Source organism: Salvelinus sp. IW2-2015, linkage group LG2, assembly GCF_002910315.2.
Source record: "Salvelinus sp. IW2-2015 linkage group LG2, ASM291031v2, whole genome shotgun sequence".
In the NCBI taxonomy this organism is placed as follows: Eukaryota; Metazoa; Chordata; class Actinopteri; order Salmoniformes; family Salmonidae; genus Salvelinus; species Salvelinus sp. IW2-2015.
Genome location: NC_036839.1, coordinates 8,532,855 through 8,555,572, shown reverse-complemented (window position 1 = coordinate 8,555,572; position 22,718 = coordinate 8,532,855). Strand labels below are relative to the sequence as shown.

General features: G+C 46.5%; 1 protein-coding gene across 1 annotated transcript in view; it reads left to right on the top strand.

The window, feature by feature from the left end:
- Positions 1-1,381: 1,381 nt before the first annotated feature.
- The window catches only part of LOC111973823 (1-phosphatidylinositol 4,5-bisphosphate phosphodiesterase delta-4-like), a 27,196-nt gene continuing 5,859 nt past the window's right edge, over positions 1,382-22,718 (top strand). The window contains exons 1-12 of the mRNA XM_024001244.2: positions 1,382-1,718; positions 3,662-3,715; positions 4,623-4,781; positions 4,996-5,224; positions 5,365-5,494; positions 5,902-6,133; positions 7,143-7,344; positions 7,458-7,602; positions 7,865-8,017; positions 8,612-8,779; positions 9,113-9,263; positions 9,419-9,535. Coding sequence (XP_023857012.1) covers positions 3,694-3,715; positions 4,623-4,781; positions 4,996-5,224; positions 5,365-5,494; positions 5,902-6,133; positions 7,143-7,344; positions 7,458-7,602; positions 7,865-8,017; positions 8,612-8,779; positions 9,113-9,263; positions 9,419-9,535 — 1,708 coding nt within the window. The 5' untranslated portion in view covers positions 1,382-1,718; positions 3,662-3,693. The remainder of the gene's footprint in view (positions 1,719-3,661; positions 3,716-4,622; positions 4,782-4,995; positions 5,225-5,364; positions 5,495-5,901; positions 6,134-7,142; positions 7,345-7,457; positions 7,603-7,864; positions 8,018-8,611; positions 8,780-9,112; positions 9,264-9,418; positions 9,536-22,718) is intronic.

The following is a 22,718-nucleotide window of genomic DNA, read 5'->3' as shown; positions in this document are numbered from 1 at the left end:
TCATTATTGAATAAAAAAAAGGTTTCCACTACCCCACTTGTATATTTGCTTCAATAGTTTTTAGCCTACCATTTCCTCCATAGGTGCCATTAACAATACAAGGGATTTTCATTTTGTTTATTGTGAGATTCACACCATTTGTAAATAAATTGGATCCCTAGAGGATCTCTGCTAAAATGTGTGTAATGTTTTCAAGTGCCAACTAAACAAATGTTCTATCCACCTATCTGGAACGCTCAATGTTATGTTATTCTGAGTGTGCATTAGGAAAACTAGCATGACATTTGTAYATATTGAAAATGGATTATGATCGAAAGCAGTTCTGTAAGAAAAAAATGATTTTGATTGTAAAATAGTTATTGAAATGTTTCTAGTACAAGTAGGTTGCATTCTAGTTGCAAAGAGGCCATTAAACCTAACCATAAACCTCCAACCTCCAGGATTTTCCATTATATTGTTTTCAATATACATGTATACCAGAGCAAGGTTTGGTCCACAGAGGGGTGGAATGACGCTTACATAAAGTAGATACCAATATAGTGTAAAATAATATATTTAAGCAATAAGGCATGGGGGGGGGGGGGGGGGGGGGTTATATGGCCAATAGAGCACGGCTAAGGGCTGTTCTTATGCTCGACGCATTGCGGAGTGCCTGGACACAGCCCTTAGCTGTGGTATATTGGCCATATACCACAAACCCCCGAGGTGCCTTAATTGCGATTATAAACTGGTGACCAATGTAATTAGAGCAGTAAAAATAAATGTTTTGTCATACCGGTGGTATACGGTCTGATATACCACGGCTGTCAACCAATCAGCATTCAGAGCTCAAACCACCCAGTTTATAATAGACAATAAACGCAGCAAACCATGGCTGCATGTGCAATAGACGTTAACTCATTGATGGGATAAATACAGTAGGTATGGAAAGGATTGTCTGGGTATGTGAGAACTGGACTACTGTATGCCACTCTCTACATGCGTTTTGATCTTGCACAGACAACCTCTCCTAGACTGAGTTATCTGTAATCTGTCTGTGCTGAGGTAACACGAGTACTGTCTGGATTGCTGTCCTTAAAACAATGGAGAGGYGTGAATCGAATCTGCAGTCGGCTCATGGATAAGGTAGAGAGAGAGTGTGTGTATGGAGACGGAGAGAGCAAGACATTTAAAGTGAGCAGCAGCATACTGTGGCAGCCTACAGGAAAACAGCAAAGGATTTTAAAAAAAGCAGCCTTGGAAAATTTGAACAGCCCTCATCAGATGCTAGGGTGTAGGAAAATAGGAAAAGAGAGGGAGTGGCAGGGAATGAAGGAGAGGGGGGTAGGTCGAGGGGGGAGGAGTGTACCAGAAGGCGGCAGTGTTGACTAGGGAGAGGTTTTCCCAGATGAAGCAGGCAAAGTAGAGCATAGAGGACATATACACTGAGCCAGCTTTCCTCTGAACACTCCCCATCTCCTGAGCCCAGTGCTTGGCTAGTGGTCTCGGGACACTCCCTAAGCGTCCATAGTTCTGGAGCTTTCTACTGGGCCTGCTACCCCCACCAGACCCCTATCTCTTTTGGGTGGCCAGCTATCTTTGACACTTCCTAATTCTGGTCTGGAGCCCTTTCCTGGACTGGCTCTCACCAAACATCCCAATCTATTCTGGAGCTCTTCACAGCAGTGGCAGCCCCAGCGGAGCCAGGGCAAAGACCCGAGGGAGAGGTCTACAATTTGGTAAGTGTCATTTCTTCTCCTTTGACTCATTATATTTGTCCTTATCTTGATAGTAAAAGGCATAGCCTACACTACATTATGTGTTCAGCGCAGGTTGTGGTTCAGTGTTGCGGTTGTTGGTTTGATTATAATCTTACCCCCTGGTTGCTGTTTTGATTCTGTCTCATATTACAGCATCTGGTTCTACTTTGTTGTCCTTCAGCCAGCCTCCCTACATGGCACAAGCACATTTTACATGTGTGCTAAAAGACTGGTGGACCTGAATGTGTTTACAGGATTCTTCACACAGCTCATCCTGAAGTGTAGCAACAGCCCATTGAGGTTTGAGTACAGAGCTTTCATGAAAGGGGAAATTGAACATTCCTGTGGATATATATATATATATATTATTTTGGATTTTTTTTTATTTAACTAGGCAAGTCAGTTAAGAACAAATTCTTATTTACAATGACGGCCTAATTTACAATGACGGTCATATATCACAGATGGTTATAATAAGGGGTGCTTGTAATTAAATGTAGAGTGAAGACATATGGGCATATGATGAGGCTGCCACTTCACTTGATAAACAGTATTTCTTTAATACTCTGAGTAGTTTTTAGTGTGAGTAGCCCATTTAAAGTATGACGCCAACTTGCCAGTGAGTCAGGATTCTCTCCCTGTGTTTGCGGTCAGGTGGACACCCTCAGGCACGTGGCTGGGTATTAGTCATATACCCTGAGAGAGTTCTCTTTCCAAAACACTAGCAACGGCCCACCAAATAACATAACATAGAGGTTTATTCATTGGTTAGAATCGTATGACTATGTGTGTACACGTGAGCGTGTACTGTATGTGTAGAATATACTGTAGTTATAGGAGGGGTCCATGAAAATGACTGCTTTGTGAGAGCTCTTCCTATTCTTTCACATCTTTTCACAAACACCACATATCAAAAACATCACTGGTGTTGTTAAAAAATATTCAACGGATAGTTTCTTTGCAGTACTTCAGGGACAATGCTTTAGTTACACTTGTATTGCTGAAGAAGGAGTGGATATTTCGCTCACAAACTAACAGTGGGGCTGGGAGGAAAAGCCTCTGTGGCATTTAGAACTACGGAACAATTTACCTTGCTGTAAACTGTAAAAAAAGAGAGAAAATATACTATCAAAATTWGCCATTGTTCTACAAAGGTTGTAAAATGACAATGTGAGGAAAGGGAGACATTCTACAGCCCAAAAAAGAAGGAAGAGAAGCCATTTGAACTCTCCCTTTATGGAACATTTGACTGTTTGGAGTGTACAATACAATAAGTTCTTGTGAGTTTCCTCTCTGTGAGGAGTTGAGCACCTCTTCCCTAGGGGACTAGACAGCTGATTGGAGCTAAATATATTTTCTTCCAAAGGCTAATACACTTGTATTTGATAGCAGCACCAAAAGTAGTTGTCATTCTAACACAGGGACATAGAGAATAGGGTTGGMGTCAATTCAGTTATGGCATATGACTTGAGAATTCGCATATGAATTGGAGAGTTAGCTGTTACTTTTGGTGCGATTTTTTTGATTCATGAATGAGATACCTGGTTCATTCTCTGTATTGTCCTGGTTAAACTGCATTCACCCCTACACTGCTTGAGAATTCTGCAGTGGAAACTACAGTCCAGGGAGACTTAATTGAATCCATGCAGCACACCGACTGTAAGAACTGCCAAGCTTTGGGTTGTCAATCTTCTACACCTCTCCCTCTTAGTCAATCAGTAGAAAGAAAGAGAAAGCATAAGTCTGATTGGATTTCCGAGCTCTGCATGCAACCCAGCTAAAATGTTGATGACACAGTTAGATCGATTATTCAGCCATGGATGTCCACACTGATCAGGAAGTAGGGAGGGAATAATTTTACTTGTGTCACTATTACAGCATAATATGTATCACAGCAATTCTTTTTGTCTTCTTTTTTGCAGGAAATTCCCACGGGCATGTGTCAAGGCTAGCAATGGAATCTCCCCAAAGCTTGTGTAAGTTGACAGATACTAAAAGGTTGCATGAGGTTGCATCAATAATGCAATAATACAATTTAAAACCTCTACAGGATCGGTGGGTCCCCCTCGGGARGGTTGAGCTAATGTAGGCTAATGTGATTAGCATGAGGTTGTAAGTAACAAGAACATTTCCCAGGACATAGACATATCTGTTATTGGCAGAAAGCTTAAATTATTGTTAATCTAACTGCACTGTCCAATTTACAGTAGCTATTACAGTGAAAGAATACCATGCAATTGTTTGAGGAGAGTGCACAGTTATGAACTTTCAAATGTATTAATAAACCAATTAGGCACATTTGGGCAGTCTTGATWAAAAAAAATTGAACAGAAATACAATGGTTCATTGGATCAGTCTAAAACTTTGCACATACACTGCTGCCATCTAGTGGCCAAAATCWAAATTGTGCCTGAGTTGGCATAATACATTATGGCCTTTATCTTGCATTTCAAAGATGATTGTAGAAAAAATATTTTAAATAATTAATAAATATTTTTATTATAAATAATAATAATAAAAATATATTATCTTTTACCAGATCTAATGTGTTATAATCTCCGACATTGATTTAACATTTCCACAAACTTCAAAGTGTTTCCTTTAAAATGATATCAAGAATATGCATATCCTTGCTTCAAGTCCTGAGCTACAGGCAGGATTTGGGTAAGTCATTTAGGCAAAAAAAACAAAAAACGTGTGGATCTTTAAGAGAATTTCCTCTGATCAAAATCTTAAAAATTAACTTTGGAGTACAGATACTGTACTCCATTAACCAGAATAGAGAAACAACACGAGGTCTAAATTGATTAAGACAATATTTGTAAGGATGGTCAAGATGACCTTTGACCCCAACCTTGACCACTAACCCCTGATCCTGCACAGTTGCCCATGGTGACGAGGACCTCCAGGTGATGAAGGCGGGGGCAATGTTGAGGAAGGTCAAGTCTCGCTCTTGGAAGAAGCAGCGGCACTTCCGCCTGCAGGAGGATGGCCAGACCATCTGGTATAAGTCCAGGTGGGCAGGGACAGGCCACTCCACCTGTGAGTACTGCACGTGTGTGGGTGTGGGTGGGTGGAGGAAACAGGGAGGAGACAGCATAAGAATTGACCAGACTGCAGATAAAAAGTTGAATTAACGGCCATAGTATGTCTCTCTTGATAAAAGGATGAGGCATACAATCATCTATTGAGAAATCACTTTAGCATAGAAAAAGCCTGAGTATGTCTTCACATGATGCCTAATGTTCTTTCTTAGTCTCTGTGGCTGACGTGGATGTGGTMCGCGAGGGTCACCAGTCGGAGATCCTGCTGAGTATCGCTGATGAGTTCCCCGCTGACCTCTGTTTCACCCTGGTGTTCCGTGGTCGCCGCAGCAACTTGGACCTGGTGGCGGAGTCGCCGTCCGAAGCGCAGGTCTGGATCCGGGGCATCCGCAAACTGATCCAGAACACTGAGAGCATGAATGACAAGGAGAGGCTCGACCAGTATCCTTGTTCCAAGCTCAGCATTAAATACAATATACGGATTGATTAACCATACAAACCAATGAGGGTCTATAACGTTGCTCCATTCTATCTTATCTCTTACTAATTGTTGCCCTTAGCCAGCGCCTTCCTTTTCTCAGGTGGATCTGGGACTGGTTTCAAAAGGCGGATAAAAACAAAGATGGACGGATGAACTTCAAGGAGGTGCGCACACTGCTGAAGATGATGAACGTGGGCATGAATGAAGAGTACGCTCTTCGCCTTTTCACGGTGAGGTTACCGTCATCATCTACTGTTCACTTTTGAATTGAGTCCATCTTCCATGCTAACTCTTGTAGAGATCCAGCTATTTGTCTCTCAATCCCAAACGAATGGGATGGTGCTTATCTTTCCCATTCATTTGGAATTTAGGCATATGCACATATACTCACATGCAAATCCATGGATTTTGACATGTAATCAACTTTAAAGTATTGTGAGCAGTAGTTAAATGTGGATGATGTAAGTGGTGGAATTGTTCCCAACATTGGTTGCTTTTCTATGATGTCATCGTAAGCGACTACACTGTCAGTGGTCTACCGTCATAAAGTGGTAGAACTCTAATTGAAAATAAAATGTAATGGGAACACCTTTTCTCTGAAGTAGACAAGTATTCTGCTCTTTGCTTTTARCCCCAGATGGCTGATAAGTCAGAGTCAGGTTGTCTGGAGAACGAGGAGTTTGTCCAATTCTATAAGATGCTGACGGAGAGGGAGGACGTGTGGCGGGTGTTCCAGGACTATTCTCGGGACGGACAGATATTAACCCTCGCTGAGCTGGAGGACTTCCTGAAGCAGGAGCAGCAGGAGGGGGAGAGGAGTCTGGTGCACGCCCAAGAGCTGATTGACCGCTATGAACCCTCAGAGAACGGTAAGGACCACTGTGCAACTGTGGTCAACCACAATCAACTATATGATTGAGACCAATAATAGCCTCATTAAGACAATGTCAATCATAATGAATGACAACCACAATGATCATTACCTAGTCTACCTGAGTGAACCACAAGAGCCCACAATGGCCGGTCAACAAGTCGCCATGTTTCATAAAAAATATGTTGTATGTTTTTTAGTGCCCTTTTATTTTTTTTACTTTGTAGTTTGTTGGGGGGATTCTGTCATGGAAATTCTTACACAGGGACACTCAAAGTCAATCTTAAATTAATCATTGTTTATTGTCAGCGCGCTGGAGAGGTTCCAACCAACTAAATGCACCATAGTACACATGTCAATCAAGAGTTCTGCCTGGGCAGTCCCAGCAATTGTCTTATATACGGCTATACACAGACAAGTTATATTTGCATGATTTAGCATAATTAATTCATCATTACCGTTTGGTTTTATTCATGTGACTGACCAATACTGTTTCATAACATGGGACAGACCAACACCTTACGAGGCTTCTTTCTCTCCAAGCTGAAACCTTTAAACTGAGATATCTTTTGTTTGTTCTCAAAACAAGGTCTAGTCATACTGCCAAATTGCAGCTACTGATAAGTGAGGATTTGTACAGTCAGCCACTTGCATGAACACAGAAATTGATTTATAGAACAGCACATGAATAGAACACAGAAATGAGTTATAAGAAAAGCACAAACATTAATATTTCCATTACAGTTCCAATAAGATATATATATATATATATATATATATATATATATATATATATATATATTTGTCCTTATATTAAGTATTGTATATTGTATGTCCATATATATAGATTTTTCAACAAGTAACCATGATTGACCACAATTATACTGACCATAGTCAATTGTAATCAACTGCCATTGTCAACCACAATCAACAGAGAGATGTAGTTACTGAGCATTTTCTAATTGGGTTGACTTATATAAGACAGAACTTCCCATGTCTTCTCACAGCCAAGAAACACGGGGCCATGTCTATAGACGGCTTCCAAATGTACCTGGTCTCTCAAGAGAGTGCGATCTTGGATCCCCAGCTGCTGGCCCTGCACCAGGACATGAGCCAGCCCCTCAGCCACTACTTCATCTGCTCCTCCCACAACACCTACCTGATGGATGACCAGCTCCGAGGACAGAGCAGCCAGGAGGCCTACATCCAGTGAGGAACAAAACACTCAGCATTGCAACCCATTATAGCTTACATGGCAGTAAGGCAGTATTCAAACAGCTTTTGATATACACCGCTGTTTAACTCAGTATGTCTGTGTGCAGGGCTCTGAAGCGTGGCTGTCGTTGCGTCGAGGTGGACTGTTGGGATGGGCCAAATGGAGAGCCGGTTGTTTATCACGGCCACACCTTCACGTCCAAGATACTTTTCAGAGACGTCATCACCACACTGGCGGAGTACGCCTTCAAGGTGGGCACTTCAATACCTGAATTAACTGTAGCCTTCATGACCACGGCAGCTCTATCCCCAACTCTAAGTCCAATCCAGTCTCTTAGTGGTTCTGGTCATTTGTCTTCTGTATTGGTTTTTGCTTCAACCAAGTATTCAGCATCATAAAACATCCTGTCTTCAGCCTTCACCTCTTCTCAGAAGAACTACTGTAAAAAAATGACTGTCAAAGTTCAACACATTTTTTTAGGCATTCCGTCCGTCCCCTCTCCCTGTGTCCCAGGTGTCTGAGTTTCCTGTCATCCTGTCCCTGGAGAACCACTGCAGCATGGAGCAGCAGAGGGTCATGGCCCAGCTCCTGGACACCATCCTGGGGGACACACTGCTCAGGGCCCCCCTCGACACACTGGTTCCCCAAGAGCTGCCCTCTCCTCAGGTAAGACCAACACTGGACCCCTTCAATTCACCGCTCAGGGTCCAGGGTGGTACTGCAGTGGCTCCGCAAATAATTTTTTTGGAGGGGGGAGTAATTTGTTGGGGATTTTGTGGTGAAGGATACATATTTTATTATCTCTAGCTGCAAAAGAGTACCATTGTGGATACCATTTTTATGTCTCTGCGTCCAGCATAAAGGAAGTTAGATGTACTTTCACAAGCCAATGCTAACTAGCGTTAGCGKAATGATTGGAAGACTATAGGAACAGTTAGCATGCTAGCTGATGCTGAAGTAGATAAATGGCTTCATTGCCAAAATCTCAAACTATCCCTTTAATATGGAGGAAATTACAGTCATTGGTGCTAATTACAGGCTTTTTTCTGTATACAAAATACAATTATATTCAAACATGGCACAGTATTTCCTTTTGCGTCATCTACGTATAATACATTACATCATCTATTCATTGGCATCAGTTATTATACATTGTCATCTATACACATGTGTGTATGTATGTGCGTGTATGTTTGTGTGTGTGTGTGTGTGTGCCCCCGCACCCGCATGTGTCCTTGGATTCGTGCATACTCATATAAGGATCTGAAGGGAAAGGTCCTGCTGAAAGCGAAGAAGATTGGCGGCCTAGAAGAAAGTGAAATGCTGACCGATGAGGTCACTGATGAGGTCAGCGACGAAGAAGAGGCTGACCCTAAGAGCCCGTCTGCAGAAAACCTGTCTGCAGAGGACCTTCATCTCAATGATAAGGTATGTGGCTGGGCGGATGTATCTGGAAGGATGAACGGACGGATGATGGACAGATGGATGGATGGATCTGTTAYGATGGACGGAAGGATGGATGGATGGTTGGAGGTGAACGACTGGCAACCTCTTGCCGTCATCTGCACCAACTATTACACTTATACATTACTATATTATTACTGACAATACATTCTGCCATTTGCAAACAATATCACACACTAAGCAAGCAATAAACACTGTGCCTTGACCTGCCAGCTAATCATGATATGCCGTGGTTTAATTAATAGCCACAAAGCAGGTGATATCTGTTCACTTACATGTAACGTCCTGTCTCTTCAGAAATCCAAGTTCTCCAGGGAACTCTCGGATCTGGTGGTGTATTGCAAGAGTGTTCATTTCCACAGCTTTGAGTACTCTCGCCTGCACTCCAAGTGCTACGAGATGTCCTCCTTCTCTGAGTCCAAGGCCAGGAAACTTGCAAAGGAAACAGGTGCGCCCGGAACTATTTTAGCAATACCTACATAGCAAACAATGTATCGATATTGCCAAGGATCATTGGTTAGGAATTTACAACCATTCACTGTTGTAGGTCCCCTGGGTTACGGGATAGAAAAAAGCATTACTGTATGGCTGTGTATTTCTCAGGGGCAGAGTTTGTGCGCCACAACAGCAGACAGCTGAGCAGGGTCTACCCAAGCGGCATGAGGACCGACTCCTCCAACTACAACCCACAGGAGCTGTGGAACGTAGGCTGTCAGATAGGTGAGAGCCTCTTCACTTAAACCATTTTGTACTGAGGTCAATGTTGTAGTGTAAATCTGTTTTTAAACAAGCTAGCAGTTTTGGTTTCCCATTGATTCTGGGAATGAAGTCATACGTTAACTGACCTGTAAAACTTAATGTTTTTAAAATGTTCTGAGAACGGATGTAAAAATGTTGTCTGTTCTGGGAATGTTTATTGTTACGTTGCAGGGAGGTTCTGAGAACATTTACTCTGAATCCTTGAACGTTTTCCTGGGAGGTTTTATTAACGCTTTGAGAACTAAAATTCTAGGTTATTTTGAGGCTGCCTTAAAACTTTAATTGAATGTTTCAATAACATTTTTAATAACACTGTTAGCTTATTTTGGGTGAACTTTTTTGAACTCCAAACACAGATAGGTCACATAGAAATGCGGTAGCGCTATAGGTTCAGGGTGAATATTTTGCTATTTTCACAACCAATAATAATGATTGTGGTGGTGCGAAATGGTTGGGTTTTGATGAATAAATAAGTGTGTGTGTCGAGGCTTGACCCCTCKCTGGCCAATCAGAACATGCTCCGTGGCTAAATATGTGTTTGGTTCAAGTTGTGTATTTACGGTCTTTTATGTATTGCCTTGGAATCAACTCCAATTCCAATGTTAGTCCGTTATAGTTTGTTAAATAGCTTGCAGAAACGAAATGACAAAATGTAGACCTATCCCATCTTTGCTAAATACATGAACTTGAACCTGTTTGCAGTCCACACTGTTCTAAGTAATTGCATGGCTTCAATATGYAAATATATACAGTACCATTCAAAATTRTGGACACACCTACTCATTCAAAGGTTTGAGTATAACAATAGTGAAGACATCAAAACTATGAAATAACACATGGAATCATGTAGTAACTAAAAAAGTGTAAAACAAATCAAAATATATTTTAGATTATTTTAAGTAGCCACCATTTGGCTTGACTACAGGTTTGCACARTACTCCCTTCACAGAACAGCACAAACGGGCWCTAACCAGAATAGAAAGAGGAGTGGGAGGCCCCAGTGCACAACTGAGCAYGAAGACAAGTACATTAGAGTGTCTAGTTMYAGAAACAGATGCCTCACAAGTCCTCAACTTGCAGCTTCATTAAATAGTACCCGCAAAACACCAGTCTCAACGTCAACAGTGAAGAGGTGCTGGCCTTCTAGGCAGAGTTGCAAAGAAAAAAGAAAAGATTAAGATGCGCAAAAGAACACAGACACTGGACAGAGGAAGATTGGAAAAAAGTGTTATGGACAGACAAATCTAAGTTTGAGGTGTTCGGATCACAAAGAAGAACATTCGTGAGACACAGAAAAAATGAAAGATGCTGGAGGAGGGCTTGGCGCCATCTGTCAAGCATGGTGTAGGCAACTACTTCCGGGTTGGAGCGAGCGGTCGCATTTCGCACTTCGCACCGCAGGTAGTATAACTTTTCATTACATTTCATTATAGTACAACGSTTTGATTTGTCTGATCTTAGCAATTTCTTCTTAGCTAGCTACATAGCCGTCTTGTATCAAAGATAATTGCGTAATTATCGTAATTCGTCGTCCTAACGTAGTCAACACTGCTATCTGGCCAGCAGCTAGCCAGCTAGCCAAAGTCCACCGTCTACCGAATAGCAGCACTGTAGAAACTATTACACTCAACGGAACGACTTGATTAGTGTAGTGTTAGCTAGCTACATAGTTGTCTTTGCTGTCTTCGTATCCAAGATAATTGTGTAGTTTAGAGTGATTATCTTAATTTACCGAGGTTAGCTAGCCAGCTATTTGTCGTCCTTCTTAACGTAGGAAACACTGCTAGCTAGCCAACAGCTAGCCACGTCTACCGAATAGCAGCACTGTAGAAACTATTACATTCAACGGAACGACTTGATTAGCGTAGTGTTTTAGCTAGCTACATAGTTGTTCTTTGCTGTCTTCGTATCCAAGATAATTGTGTAGATTACAGTAATTATCGTAATTTACCGAGGTTAGCTAGCCAGCTATTTGTCGTCCCTCTTAACGTAGGAAACACTGCTAGCTAGCCAGCAGCTAGCCAGCTAGCCAACGTCTACCGTCTACCGAATAGCAGCACTGTAGAGACTATTACATTACAACGGAACGACTTGGTTAGTGTAGTGTTAGCTTAGCTACATAGTTGTCTTTGCTGTCAAGATAATTGTGTAGTTTTGAGTAATTTGTCGAGGTTACCTAGCCAGTTACCGAGGCTACCTAGCCAGCTACACTTTCAAACTAAGTCAACAATGCAGCCACTGCTAGCTAGCCTACTTCAGCAGCACTGTAATCATTTTTAGTCAATAAGATTTCTTGCAACGTAAGTTTAACTTTCTGAACATTCGAGACGTGTAGTCCACTTGTCATTCAATCTCCTTTGCATTAGCGTAGCCTCTTCTGTAGCCTGTCAACTATGTGTCTGTCTATCCCTCTTCTCTCCTCTCTGCACAGACCATACAAACGCTTCACACCGCGTGGCCGCTGCCTGGTGGTCCAGCGCGCACGACCCACGTGGAGTTCCAGGTCTCCGGCAGCCTCTGGAACTGCCGATCTGCGGCCAACAAGGCAGAGTTCATCTCAGCCTATGCTTCCCTCCAGTCCCTCGACTTCTTGGCACTGACGGAAACATGGATTACCAACAGATAACACTGCTACTCCTACTGCTCTCTTCCTCGTCTGCCCACGTGTTCTCGCACACCCCGAAGAGCTTTCTGGTCAGCGGGGTGGTGGCACTGGGATCCTCATCTCTCCCAAGTGGACATTCTCTCTTTCTCTCCCCTGACCCATCTGTCTATCGCCTCCTTTGAATTCCATGCTGTCACAGTTACCAGCCCTTTCAAGCTTAACATCCTTATCATTTATCGCCCCCAGGTTCCCTTGGAGAGTTCATCAATGAGCTTTGACGCCTTGATAAGCTCCTTTCCTGAGGATGGCTCACCTCTCACAGTTCTGGGTGACTTTAACCCCCACGTCTCCTTTGACTCATTCCTCTCTGCCTCTTCTTTCCACTCCTCTCCTCTTTTGACCTCACTCTCTCACCTTCCCTACTCACAGGGCAGGCAATATGCTTGACCTCATCTTTACTAGATGCTTTCTTCACTAATCTCATTGCAACCCCTCCAAGTCTCCGACCACTACCTTGTATCCTTTTCCCTCTCGCCCTCATCAACACTTCCACACTGCCCTCGGATGGTATCGCGCCCGTCCCAACCTTCGCTTCTCCTCGCCCCCCGCATACTCTCGCTCTCTTCTCCCATCCTATCCATGCATGGTCCGATCTTCCCGGAGGAAGTCACCTAGGGGAGCTCAAGGTTGAGAGAGACAGAATCTTCTCCGACAACCGCTGAAGATCTTTTCACTGGATGTTCTGTCTTGGGTGGCCTCCTTTCACAGCCGCCCTCCTTCTCCTCCCATTGTGTGCGCACATCCCTGTGGTGACCTTTTATGGGTCCCTTTGAGACAGGTCAGCGGGAGGTCGCCAGGCCGGGGCTTCGGGGTCCCATGGCGCGCCGGCCCCGTCAAGGTGGGCTTCTCCGCTGGGGGCCTCTCGACGCGGGATACTTTACCCTCATTGCGAGGCTCACAGAACGAGGGCTCCGGGCAGATCCGAGCGGGGAAAAATAGTTAGGAGGGGAACACGTTCTTGTGCGGAGACAAGTTGTCTTGCCCTGACTGTTGTGGACAGCCGGTCAGGGGGCGGATCACACATTTTGATTCTACACAGCGCTAGATTCCGGTTCGGTCTAAACTTGGAGGGAGGGTGTAGCTCTTCCTGTAATTTTCTGTGGTAAATGATGCGTAGGACTTTGCTTGAGCTTGGAAGAAAGCCACTTAGTCTACCAACTACTAATACTACGGTAAAGATTTCCGAAGGGCTTATACCGTCGCAACCTTCTAACGCCTAGAATGGCTCTTTTTGGCCCTTTGTAGCACGTGTATGCTTCGGGGCTCGGTGACTGAGATCCTCGCCTTCCCCGCACGAGACGCCCTCGTCCCTCTCTGACGGAAGATTTGCCAGTCAAGCAGCCAAGTGAGGATTGGAAAGAAAGAGGAGGAGTTCGACGAGCAAATGCCACGCCGGATATCTGTGTATTGTCTAAGTCCCAACGAGGAGGCTTAGAGCTGTCGTGGTGTCGGTGCGTTCACACTAGGTCCCTATTTCACCCCAGGCACTAGTTTGGTCGATGTATGGGTAACGCACGTCCTCTTCGTTCTCCGCGAAAGGACGCCCTTCTTCATCCTCCAGAGTGAGAAGATCTTCGCTGTCTATGTACGGCATCGCGCCGGTGTCCGCCAACCATCATCACTAGGCGCCACACGCTCTGACGGGGGCGACTCACCTACTACACTCTCTATCTCGCAGACCATTACTCCTCAGCGAGAGCCTATCTGGTCGTCAGCTTCTACTACGCTTGTCACAGCTCGCATCCATAGCTCAGTCTTCCCGAGGCTGCTGGCTACTCGTACCTTCCAGTTTTTAGAGAGAAGCGATTCCAGAGTTGAGCGGAGCGGCCCGTTTCCTGCATTAAGGGACAGACTGCCGGTTCTCACGCTGGCGAATCACAGCACGTACGTGAATGTCCAACACAATCTAGGACGAGGACATGTTGTATCCCTTCTTTCTTTCTCTCCAAAACTCTTGAACGTGCCGTCCTTGCCAGCTCTCCTGCTATCTCTCTCAGAATGACCTTCTTGATCCAAATCAGTCAGGTTTCAGGACTAGTCATTCAACTGAGACTGCTCTTCTCTGTGTCACGGAGCGCTCCGCACTGCTAAAGCTAACTCTCTCTCCTCTGCTCTCATCCTTCTAGACCTATCGGCTGCCTTTGATACTGTGAACCATCAGATCCTCCTCTCCACCCTCTCCGAGTTGGGCATCTCCGGCGCGGCCCACGCTTGGATTGCGTCCTACCTGACAGGTCGCTCCTACCAGGTGGCGTGGCGAGAATCTGTCTCCGCACCACGTGCTCTCACCACTGGTGTCCCCCAGGGCTCTGTTCTAGGCCCTCTCCTATTCTCGCTATACACCAAGTCACTTGGCTCTGTCATATCCTCACATGGTCTCTCCTATCATTGCTATGCAGACGACACACAATTAATCTTCTCCTTTCCCCCTTCTGATAACCAGGTGGCGAATCGCATCTCTGCATGTCTGGCAGACATATCAGTGTGGATGACGGATCACCACCTCAAGCTGAACCTCGGCAAGACGGAGCTGCTCTTCCTCCCGGGGAAGGACTGCCCGTTCCATGATCTCGCCATCACGGTTGACAACTCCATTGTGTCCTCCTCCCAGAGCGCTAAGAACCTTGGCGTGATCCTGACAACACCCTGTCGTTCTCAACCAACATCAAGGCGGTGACCCGTTCCTGTAGGTTCATGCTCTACAACATTCGCAGAGTACGACCCTGCCTCACACAGGAAGCGGCGCAGGTCCTAATCCAGGCACTTGTCATCTCCCGTCTGGATTACTGCAACTCGCTGTTGGCTGGGCTCCCTGCCTGTGCGATTAAACCCTACAACTCATCCAGAACGCCGCAGCCCGTCTGGTGTTCAACCTTCCAAGTTCTCTCACGTCACCCCGCTCCTCCGCTCTCTCCACTGGCTTCCAGTTGAAGCTCGCATCCGCTACAAGACCATGGTGCTTGCCTACGGAGCTGTGAGGGGAACGGCACCTCCGTACCTTCAGGCTCTGATCAGGCCCTAACCCAAACAAGGGCACTGCGTTCATCCACCTCTGGCCTGCTCGCTCCCTACCTCTGAGGAAGTACAGCTCCCGCTCAGCCCAGTCAAAACTGTTCGCTGCTCTGGCACCAATGGTGGAACAAACTCCCCACGACGCCAGGTCAGCGGAATCAATCACCACCTTCCGGAGACACCTGAAACCCCACCTCTTTAAGGAATACCTAGGATAGGATAAAGTAATCCTTCTAACCCCCCCCCCCCCCCCCTTAGAGTTGATGCACTATTGTAAAGTGGTTGTTCCACTGGACATCATAAGGTGAATGCACCAACTTGTAAGTCGCTCTGGATAAGAGCGTCTGCTAAAGACTTAAATGTAAATGTAAATTGTCTGGTGGTGCTTGGTGGTGTAAAGTTGAGATTTGTACAGGGTAAAAGGGATCTAGAAGAAGGAAAGCCATCGCCTCATTTTCAACGCCCTGTGGACGGCATTAATTGGTGCCAATTTCCTCCTACAACAGTACAATGACCCAAGCACAGCTCCAAACTATGCAAGAACTATTTAGGGAGAAGCAGTCAGCTGGTATTCTGTCTTTAATGGAGTGGCCAGCACAGTCACCGGATCTCAACCCTATTGAGCTGTTGTGGGAGCAGCTTGACCATATGGTATGTTAAGAGTTCCCATCAAGCCAATCCAACTTGTGGGAGGTGCTTCAGGAAGCATGGGGTGAAATCTCTTCAGATTACCTCAACAAATTGACAACTAGAATGCCAAAGGTCTGCAGGGCTGTAATTGCTGCAAATGGAGGATTCTTTAACAAAAGCAAAGTTTGAAGGACACAATTATTATTTCAATTAAAAATCATTATTCACAACCTTGTCAACATCTTGACTATATTTCCTATTCATTTTGCAACTCATTTCATGTATGTTTTCATGGAAAACAAGGACATTTCTAAGTGACACCAAACTTTTGAACGGGAGTGTACATGGTTAGCAGATGCTATTGCGAGTGTAGCGAAATGCTTGTGCTTCTAGTTCCGACAGTGCAGCAAAATCTAACATGTAATCWAAAAATTCCACAACAACTACCTAATACACACAAATCTAAGTAAAAGAATGGAATAAGATTATATACATATGGATGAGCAATGACAGAGCGGCATAGGCAAGATGCAATAGATGGTACAAAATACAGCATACACATGAGATGAGTAATGCAAGATATGTAAACATTATTAAAGTGGCATTATTAAAGTGACTAGGGATCCATTTATTAAAGTGGCCAATTATTTCAAGTCTGTATGTAGGCAGCAACCTGTCTGTGTAAGTGATGGCTGTTTAACAGTCTGATGGCCTTGAGATAGAAGCTATTTTTCAGTATCTCGGTCCCAGCTTTGATGCACCTGTACTGACCTCGCCTTCTGGATGGTAACGGGGTGAACAGACAGTGGCTCGGGTGGTTGTTGTCCTTGATGACCTTTTTGGCCTTCCTGTGACATCGGGTGCTGTAGGTGTCCTGGAGGGCAGGTAGTTTGCCCCCGGTGATGCGTTGTGCAGACCGCACCACCCTCTGGAGAGCCTTGTGGTTGTGTACGGTGCAGTTGCCATACCAGGCGATGATACAGCCCGACAGGATACTCTCAATTGTGTGTCTGTAAAAGTTTGAGGGTTTTAGGTGACAAGCCAAATTTCTTCAGCCTCCTGGGGATGAAGAGGCACTGTTGCGCCTTCTTCATCACACTGTCTCTGTGGGTGGACCATTTCAGTTTGTCAGTGATGTGTACACCGGGGAACTTCAAACTTTCCACCTTCTCCACTGTTGTCCTGTCGATGTGGATAGGGGCGTGCTCCCTCTGCTGTTTCTTGAAGTCCACGATCATCTCATTTTGTTTTGTTGATGTTGAGTGAGAGGTTGTTTACCTGACACCACACTCTGAGTGCCCTCACCGCTTCCCTGTAGGCTGTCTTGTTGTTGTTGGTAATCAAACCTACTACTGTTGTGTCGTCTGCAAACTTGATGATTGAGTTGGAGGCTCAGTGAAGTGGAGATGTTGTTTCCTACCTTCACCAACTGGGGGCAGCCCGTCAGGAAGTCCAGGACCCAGTTGCACAGGGCGGGGTTGAGACCCAGGGCCTCAAGCTTAATGATGAGCTTGGAGGGTACTATGGCGTTGAATGCTGCGCTATAGTCAATGAACAGCATTCTTACATCGGTATTCCTCTTGTCAAGATGGGATAGGGCAGTGTGCAGTGTGATGGCAATTGCATCGTCTGTGGACCTATTGGGGCGGTAAACAAATTTAAGTGTGTCTAGGGTGACAGGTAAGGTGGAGGTGATATGATCCTTGAATAGTCTCTCAAAGCACTTCATGATGACAGAAGTGAGTGCTACGGAGAGATAGTCATTTAGTTCAGTTACCTTTACCTTCTTGGGTACAGGAACAATGGTGGCCATCTTGAAGCATGTAGGGACAGCAGACTGGGATAGGGAGAGATTGAATATGTCCGTAAACACACCAGCCAGCTGGTCTGCGCATGCTCTGAGGACGCGGCTKGGGATGCCATCTGGGCCGGCAGCCTTGCGAGCGCTAACACGTTTAAATGTCTTACTCACTTCGGCCACGGAGAAAGAGAGCCCACAGTCTTTGTTAGCGGGCAGCGTCGGTGGCACTGTATTATCCTCAAAGTGTGCAAAGAAGGTGTTTAGTTTGTCTGGAAGCAAGACGTCGGTGTCCGTGGTGTGGTTGGTTTTCCTTTTGTAGTCCGTGATTGTCTGTAGACCCTGCCACATACGTCTCGTGTCTGAGCCGTTGAATTGCGACTCCACTTTGTCTCTATACTGACATGTCGCTTGTTTGATTGCCTTGCGGAGGGAATAACTACACTGTTTGTATTCATCCATATTCCCAGTCACCTTTCCATGGTTAAATGCGGTGATTCGCGCTTTCAGTTTTGCGTAAATGCTGCCATCTATACACGGTTTCTGGTTAGGGTAGGTTTTAATAGTCACAGTAGGTACAACATCTCCTATACACTTCCTTATAAACTAACCGAATCAGCGTATACGTTGACATTATTCTCTGAGGCTACCTGGAACATGTCCTAGTCRACGTGATCAAAACAATCTCGAAGCGTGGATTCCGATTGGTCAGACCAGCGTTGAATAGTCCTTAGCACGGGTACATCCTGTTTGAATTTCTGCCTGTAGGAAGGGAGGAGCAAAATAGTGTCGTGTTCAGATTTGCCAAAAGGAGGGCGGGGGAGGGTCTTGTATGCATCGTGGAAGTTAGAGTAGCAGTGATCCAGTGTTTTTCCAGTGCGAGATCTACAGTCAATATGCTGATAGAATTTAGGTAGCCTTGTTCTCAAATTTGCTTTGTTAAAATTCCCAGCTATAATAAATGCAGCCTCAGGATATATGGTTTCCAGTTTGCATAAAGTAAAGTCCAGTGAAGTTCCTTGAGGGCCGTCGTGGTATCGGCTTGAGGGGGGATATACACGAGTGTGACAATAATCGAGGATAATTCCCTTTGGAGATAATACAGTCGGCATTTGATTGTGAGGAATTCTAGGTCAGGTGAACAAAAGGACTTGAGTTCCTGTATGTTGTTACAATTACACCATGATTCGTTAATCATAAAACATACACCCCCGCCCTTCTTCTTCCTGGAGAGATGTTTATTCCTGTCGGCGCGATGCACAAAGAATCCAGGTGGCTGTACTATCTCCGACAGCATATTCCGAGAGATTTTCCATGAAACAGAGTATGTGTCACGATCGTGTGGAAGAGATTCGGACCAAAACGCAGCATGAGGAAAATAAGCCATCTTCTTTTAATTAAACGAACGAAGATGAACATGAATCAACCAGCTTCATGAGGAAGTCACCAGGAAGCATTTCAATTACAGGTGTGCATTGTTAAAAGTTAATTTGTGGAATTTCTTTCCTTCTTAAATGTGTTTGAGCCAATCAGTTGTGTTGTGACAAGGTAGGGATGTGGATACAGAAGATAGCCCTATTTGGTAAAAGACCCAAGTCCATATTATGGCAAGAACAGCTCAAATAAGCAAAGAGAAACAACGTCCAACATTACTGTAAAGATGGCACCGACAGAGAGGGCTGCCTCGCTTCTAGTCCTAGGAAACTTTTGCAATATTTCTTTTTATATTATTTCTTACATTGTTAGCTCAGAAAATCTCAATGTTATTACATACAGCCGGGAAGAACTATTGGATATCAGAGCGACGTCAACTTACCATCACTACGACCAGGAATACGACTTTCCCGAAGCGGCTCCTTTCTACGTACCAGCCAGGGCATTTGAATTGATTCCAGAGGCTGACCCAAAACAACGCTGCCGGAAGAAGAGGTAGATGGAGCGGTCCTCTGGTCAGACTTAGGAGGCGCGCACCCCCCCACCGCTTCCGAGTATGTACTCGCTAATGTCCAGTCTCTAGATAACAAGATAGACAAAATTAGGGCAAGGGTTGCTTTCCAGAGAAGACATCAGGATTGTAACATACTGTCACGTTCCTGACCTATTTTTATGTTTATTTTGATTATGTTTAGTTGGTCAGGGCGTGAGTTGGGGTGGGCATTATATGTTGTGTGTGTTTTTGTTTAGTCTATGGGTGTGTATTGTGTATGGGATAGATAATTGTGAGGTTGTCTAGTTATGTCTATGGCTGCCTAGATTGGGTCTCAATCAGGACAGCTGTCATTCATTTGTCTCTGATTGGGAGCCATTATTAAGGTAGCCATAGGCAGTAGGCTTTTGTGGGGTAGTTGTCTTGTTTAACGTTTGTTGCTTGTCTGGCACTTGCGTTATTTAGCTTCACGATCATTTGTTGTTTTTGTTGTTTGTAATAGTGGTTTCGTTTCATGTTCATCTTCGTTCGTTTAATTAAAAGAAGATGGCTTATTTTCCTCATGCTGCGTTTTTGGTCCGAATCTCTTCCACACGATCGTGACAGAACTACCCACCACACAGGATCAAGCAGCGTGAGCGGAACCAACAACAGCGGCAAAGTAAACAGACTCATGGACATGGGAGGATGTTTTGGACGGTAAAGTTGCTACACATGGGAGGAGATCCTGGCTGGAAGGGATCGCCTCCCATGGGAACAGCTGGAGGCACTGAGGAGAGCAGAGGCTACCGGAGTGAAGAACCGAGTTATGAGGGACGCGTCTTGCACGGAAGCCTGAAAAGCCCGTGAGTAACACCCAAAACATTTATTGGGGGGGGGGGGCTAAAGGGAGTGTGGCGAAGCCGGGTTGGATACCTGAGCCAACTCCCCGGGCTTGCCGTGGAGTGAGAGAGCGTCGTACTGTCAGACACCGTGTTATGCGGTAAAGCGCACGGTGTCCCCAGTACGCGTGCTTAGCCCAGTGCGGGCTATTCCACCTTGCCGCACTGGGAGGCTAGGTTGGCATCGAGCCGAGTGCCATGAAGCCGGCCCAACGTATCTGGTCTCCAGTACGTCTCCTCCGGCCGGCGTACATGCACCAGCCTTACAGGTGGTGTCCCCGTTCGCCTGCATAGCCCAGTGCGGGCTATTCCACCTCGCCGCACTGCAGGCTACCGGGACCATTCAACCTGTAAGGTTGGGAGGGCTCGGTGCTCAAGAGCACGTGCCTCCTTCACGGTCCGGTATATCCGGCGCCACCTTCCCACCCCAGCTCAGTACCACCAGTGCCTACACCACGCACCAGGCTTCCAGTGCATCTCCAGAGCCCTGTTCCTCCTCCACGCACTCTCCCTATGGTGCGTGTCTCCAGCCAGTGCCTCCAGTTCCGCACCACGCACCAAGCCTCCTGTGCGTCTCCAGAGCCCTTACGCACTGTTCCTTCTCCCCGCACTCGCCCTGAGTGCGTGGCCCTCAGCCCGGTACCTCCAGTTCCGGTACCACGCACCAGGCCTAGAGTGCGCCACGAGAGTCCAGTGTGCCCTGTTGTTGTTCCCCGCACTAGCCTGAAGGTGCGTGTCCTTAGCCCGGTACCTCCAGTTCCGGTACCACGCACCAGGCCTACAGTGCCCGTCTCAGCCGGCCAGAGTCTGCCGTCTGCCCAGCGGGCCGCCTGAACTGCCCGTCTGCCCAGCGGCGCCTGAACTGCCCGTCTGCCCAGCGGCGCCTGAACTGCCCGTCTGCCATACGCCGTCTGAAACTGTCCGTCTGCCATGAGCGCTGCAAAGCCGCCCGTCTGCCATGAGCCTGCAAAGCCGCCCGTCTGCCATGAGCCTACAGAGCCGTCCGCCAGACAGGAGCCGCTAGAAGCCGTCCGCCAGACAGGAGCCGCTAGAGCCTTCCGCCAGACCGGATCAGCCAGAGCCTTCCGCCAGACCGGATCAGCCAGAGCCTTCCGCCAGACCGGATCAGCCAGAGCCTTTCCGCCAGACCGGATCAGCCAGAGCCTTCCGCCAGACCGGATCAGCCAGAGCCTTCCGCCAGACCGGATCAGCCAGAGCCTTCCGCCAGACCGGATCAGCCAGAGCCTTCCGCCAGACCGGATCAGCCGAGCCTTCCGCGAGCCATGACCGCCAGAGCCGTCAGCCAGCCATGACCAGCCAGAGCCGTCAGCAGCCATGACCAGCCAGAGCCGTCAGCCAGCCATGACCAGCCAGAGCCGTCAGCCAGCCATGACCAGCCAGACGTCAGCCAGCCATGACCAGCCAGAGCCGTCAGCCAGCCATGACCAGCCAGAGCCGTCAGCCAGCCATGACCACCAGAGCCGTCAGCCAGCCATGACCAGCCAGAGCCGTCAGCCAGCCATGACCAGCCAGAGCCGTCAGCCAGCCATGACCAGCCAGAGCCAGCCAGCCAGGATCCGCCAGCCCAGCCCGGAGCTGCCGTCCCTCAGCCCGGAGCTGCCGTCCCTCAGCCCGGAGCTGCCGTCCCTCATCCCGGTGTTGTCCCTTATCCCGGTGCTGCCCCTTATTCCGATACTGCCCCTTCAGTTAGGTGGGTTTAGTTGAGGGTGGTCATTGGGGGGGGATACGGAAGCGGGGAGTGACTATGGGTGGTGTGGGGGCAGCGTCCAGAGCCGAGCCACCACGTGGACAGATGCCCACCCAGACCCTCCCCTAGACTTTTGGTGGTGCGTTCGGAGTACGCACCTTGAGGGGGGGTATGTCACGTTCCTGACCTATTTTTATGTTATTTTGATTATGTTTAGTTGGTCAGGGCGTGAGTTGGGGTGGGCATTGTATGTTGTGTGGTTTTGTTTAGTCTATGGGTGTGTATTGTGTATGGGATAGATAATTGTGAGGTTGTCTAGTTATGTCTATGGCTGCCTAGATTGGGTCTCAATCAGAGACAGCTGTCATTCATTTGTCTCTGATTGGGAGCCATATTTAAGGTAGCCCTAGGCAGTAGGCTTTTGTGGGTAGTTGTCTTGTTTAACGTTTGTTGCTTGTCTGGGCACTTGCGTTATTTAGCTTCACGATCATTTGTTGTTTTGTTGTTTGTAATAGTGGTTTCG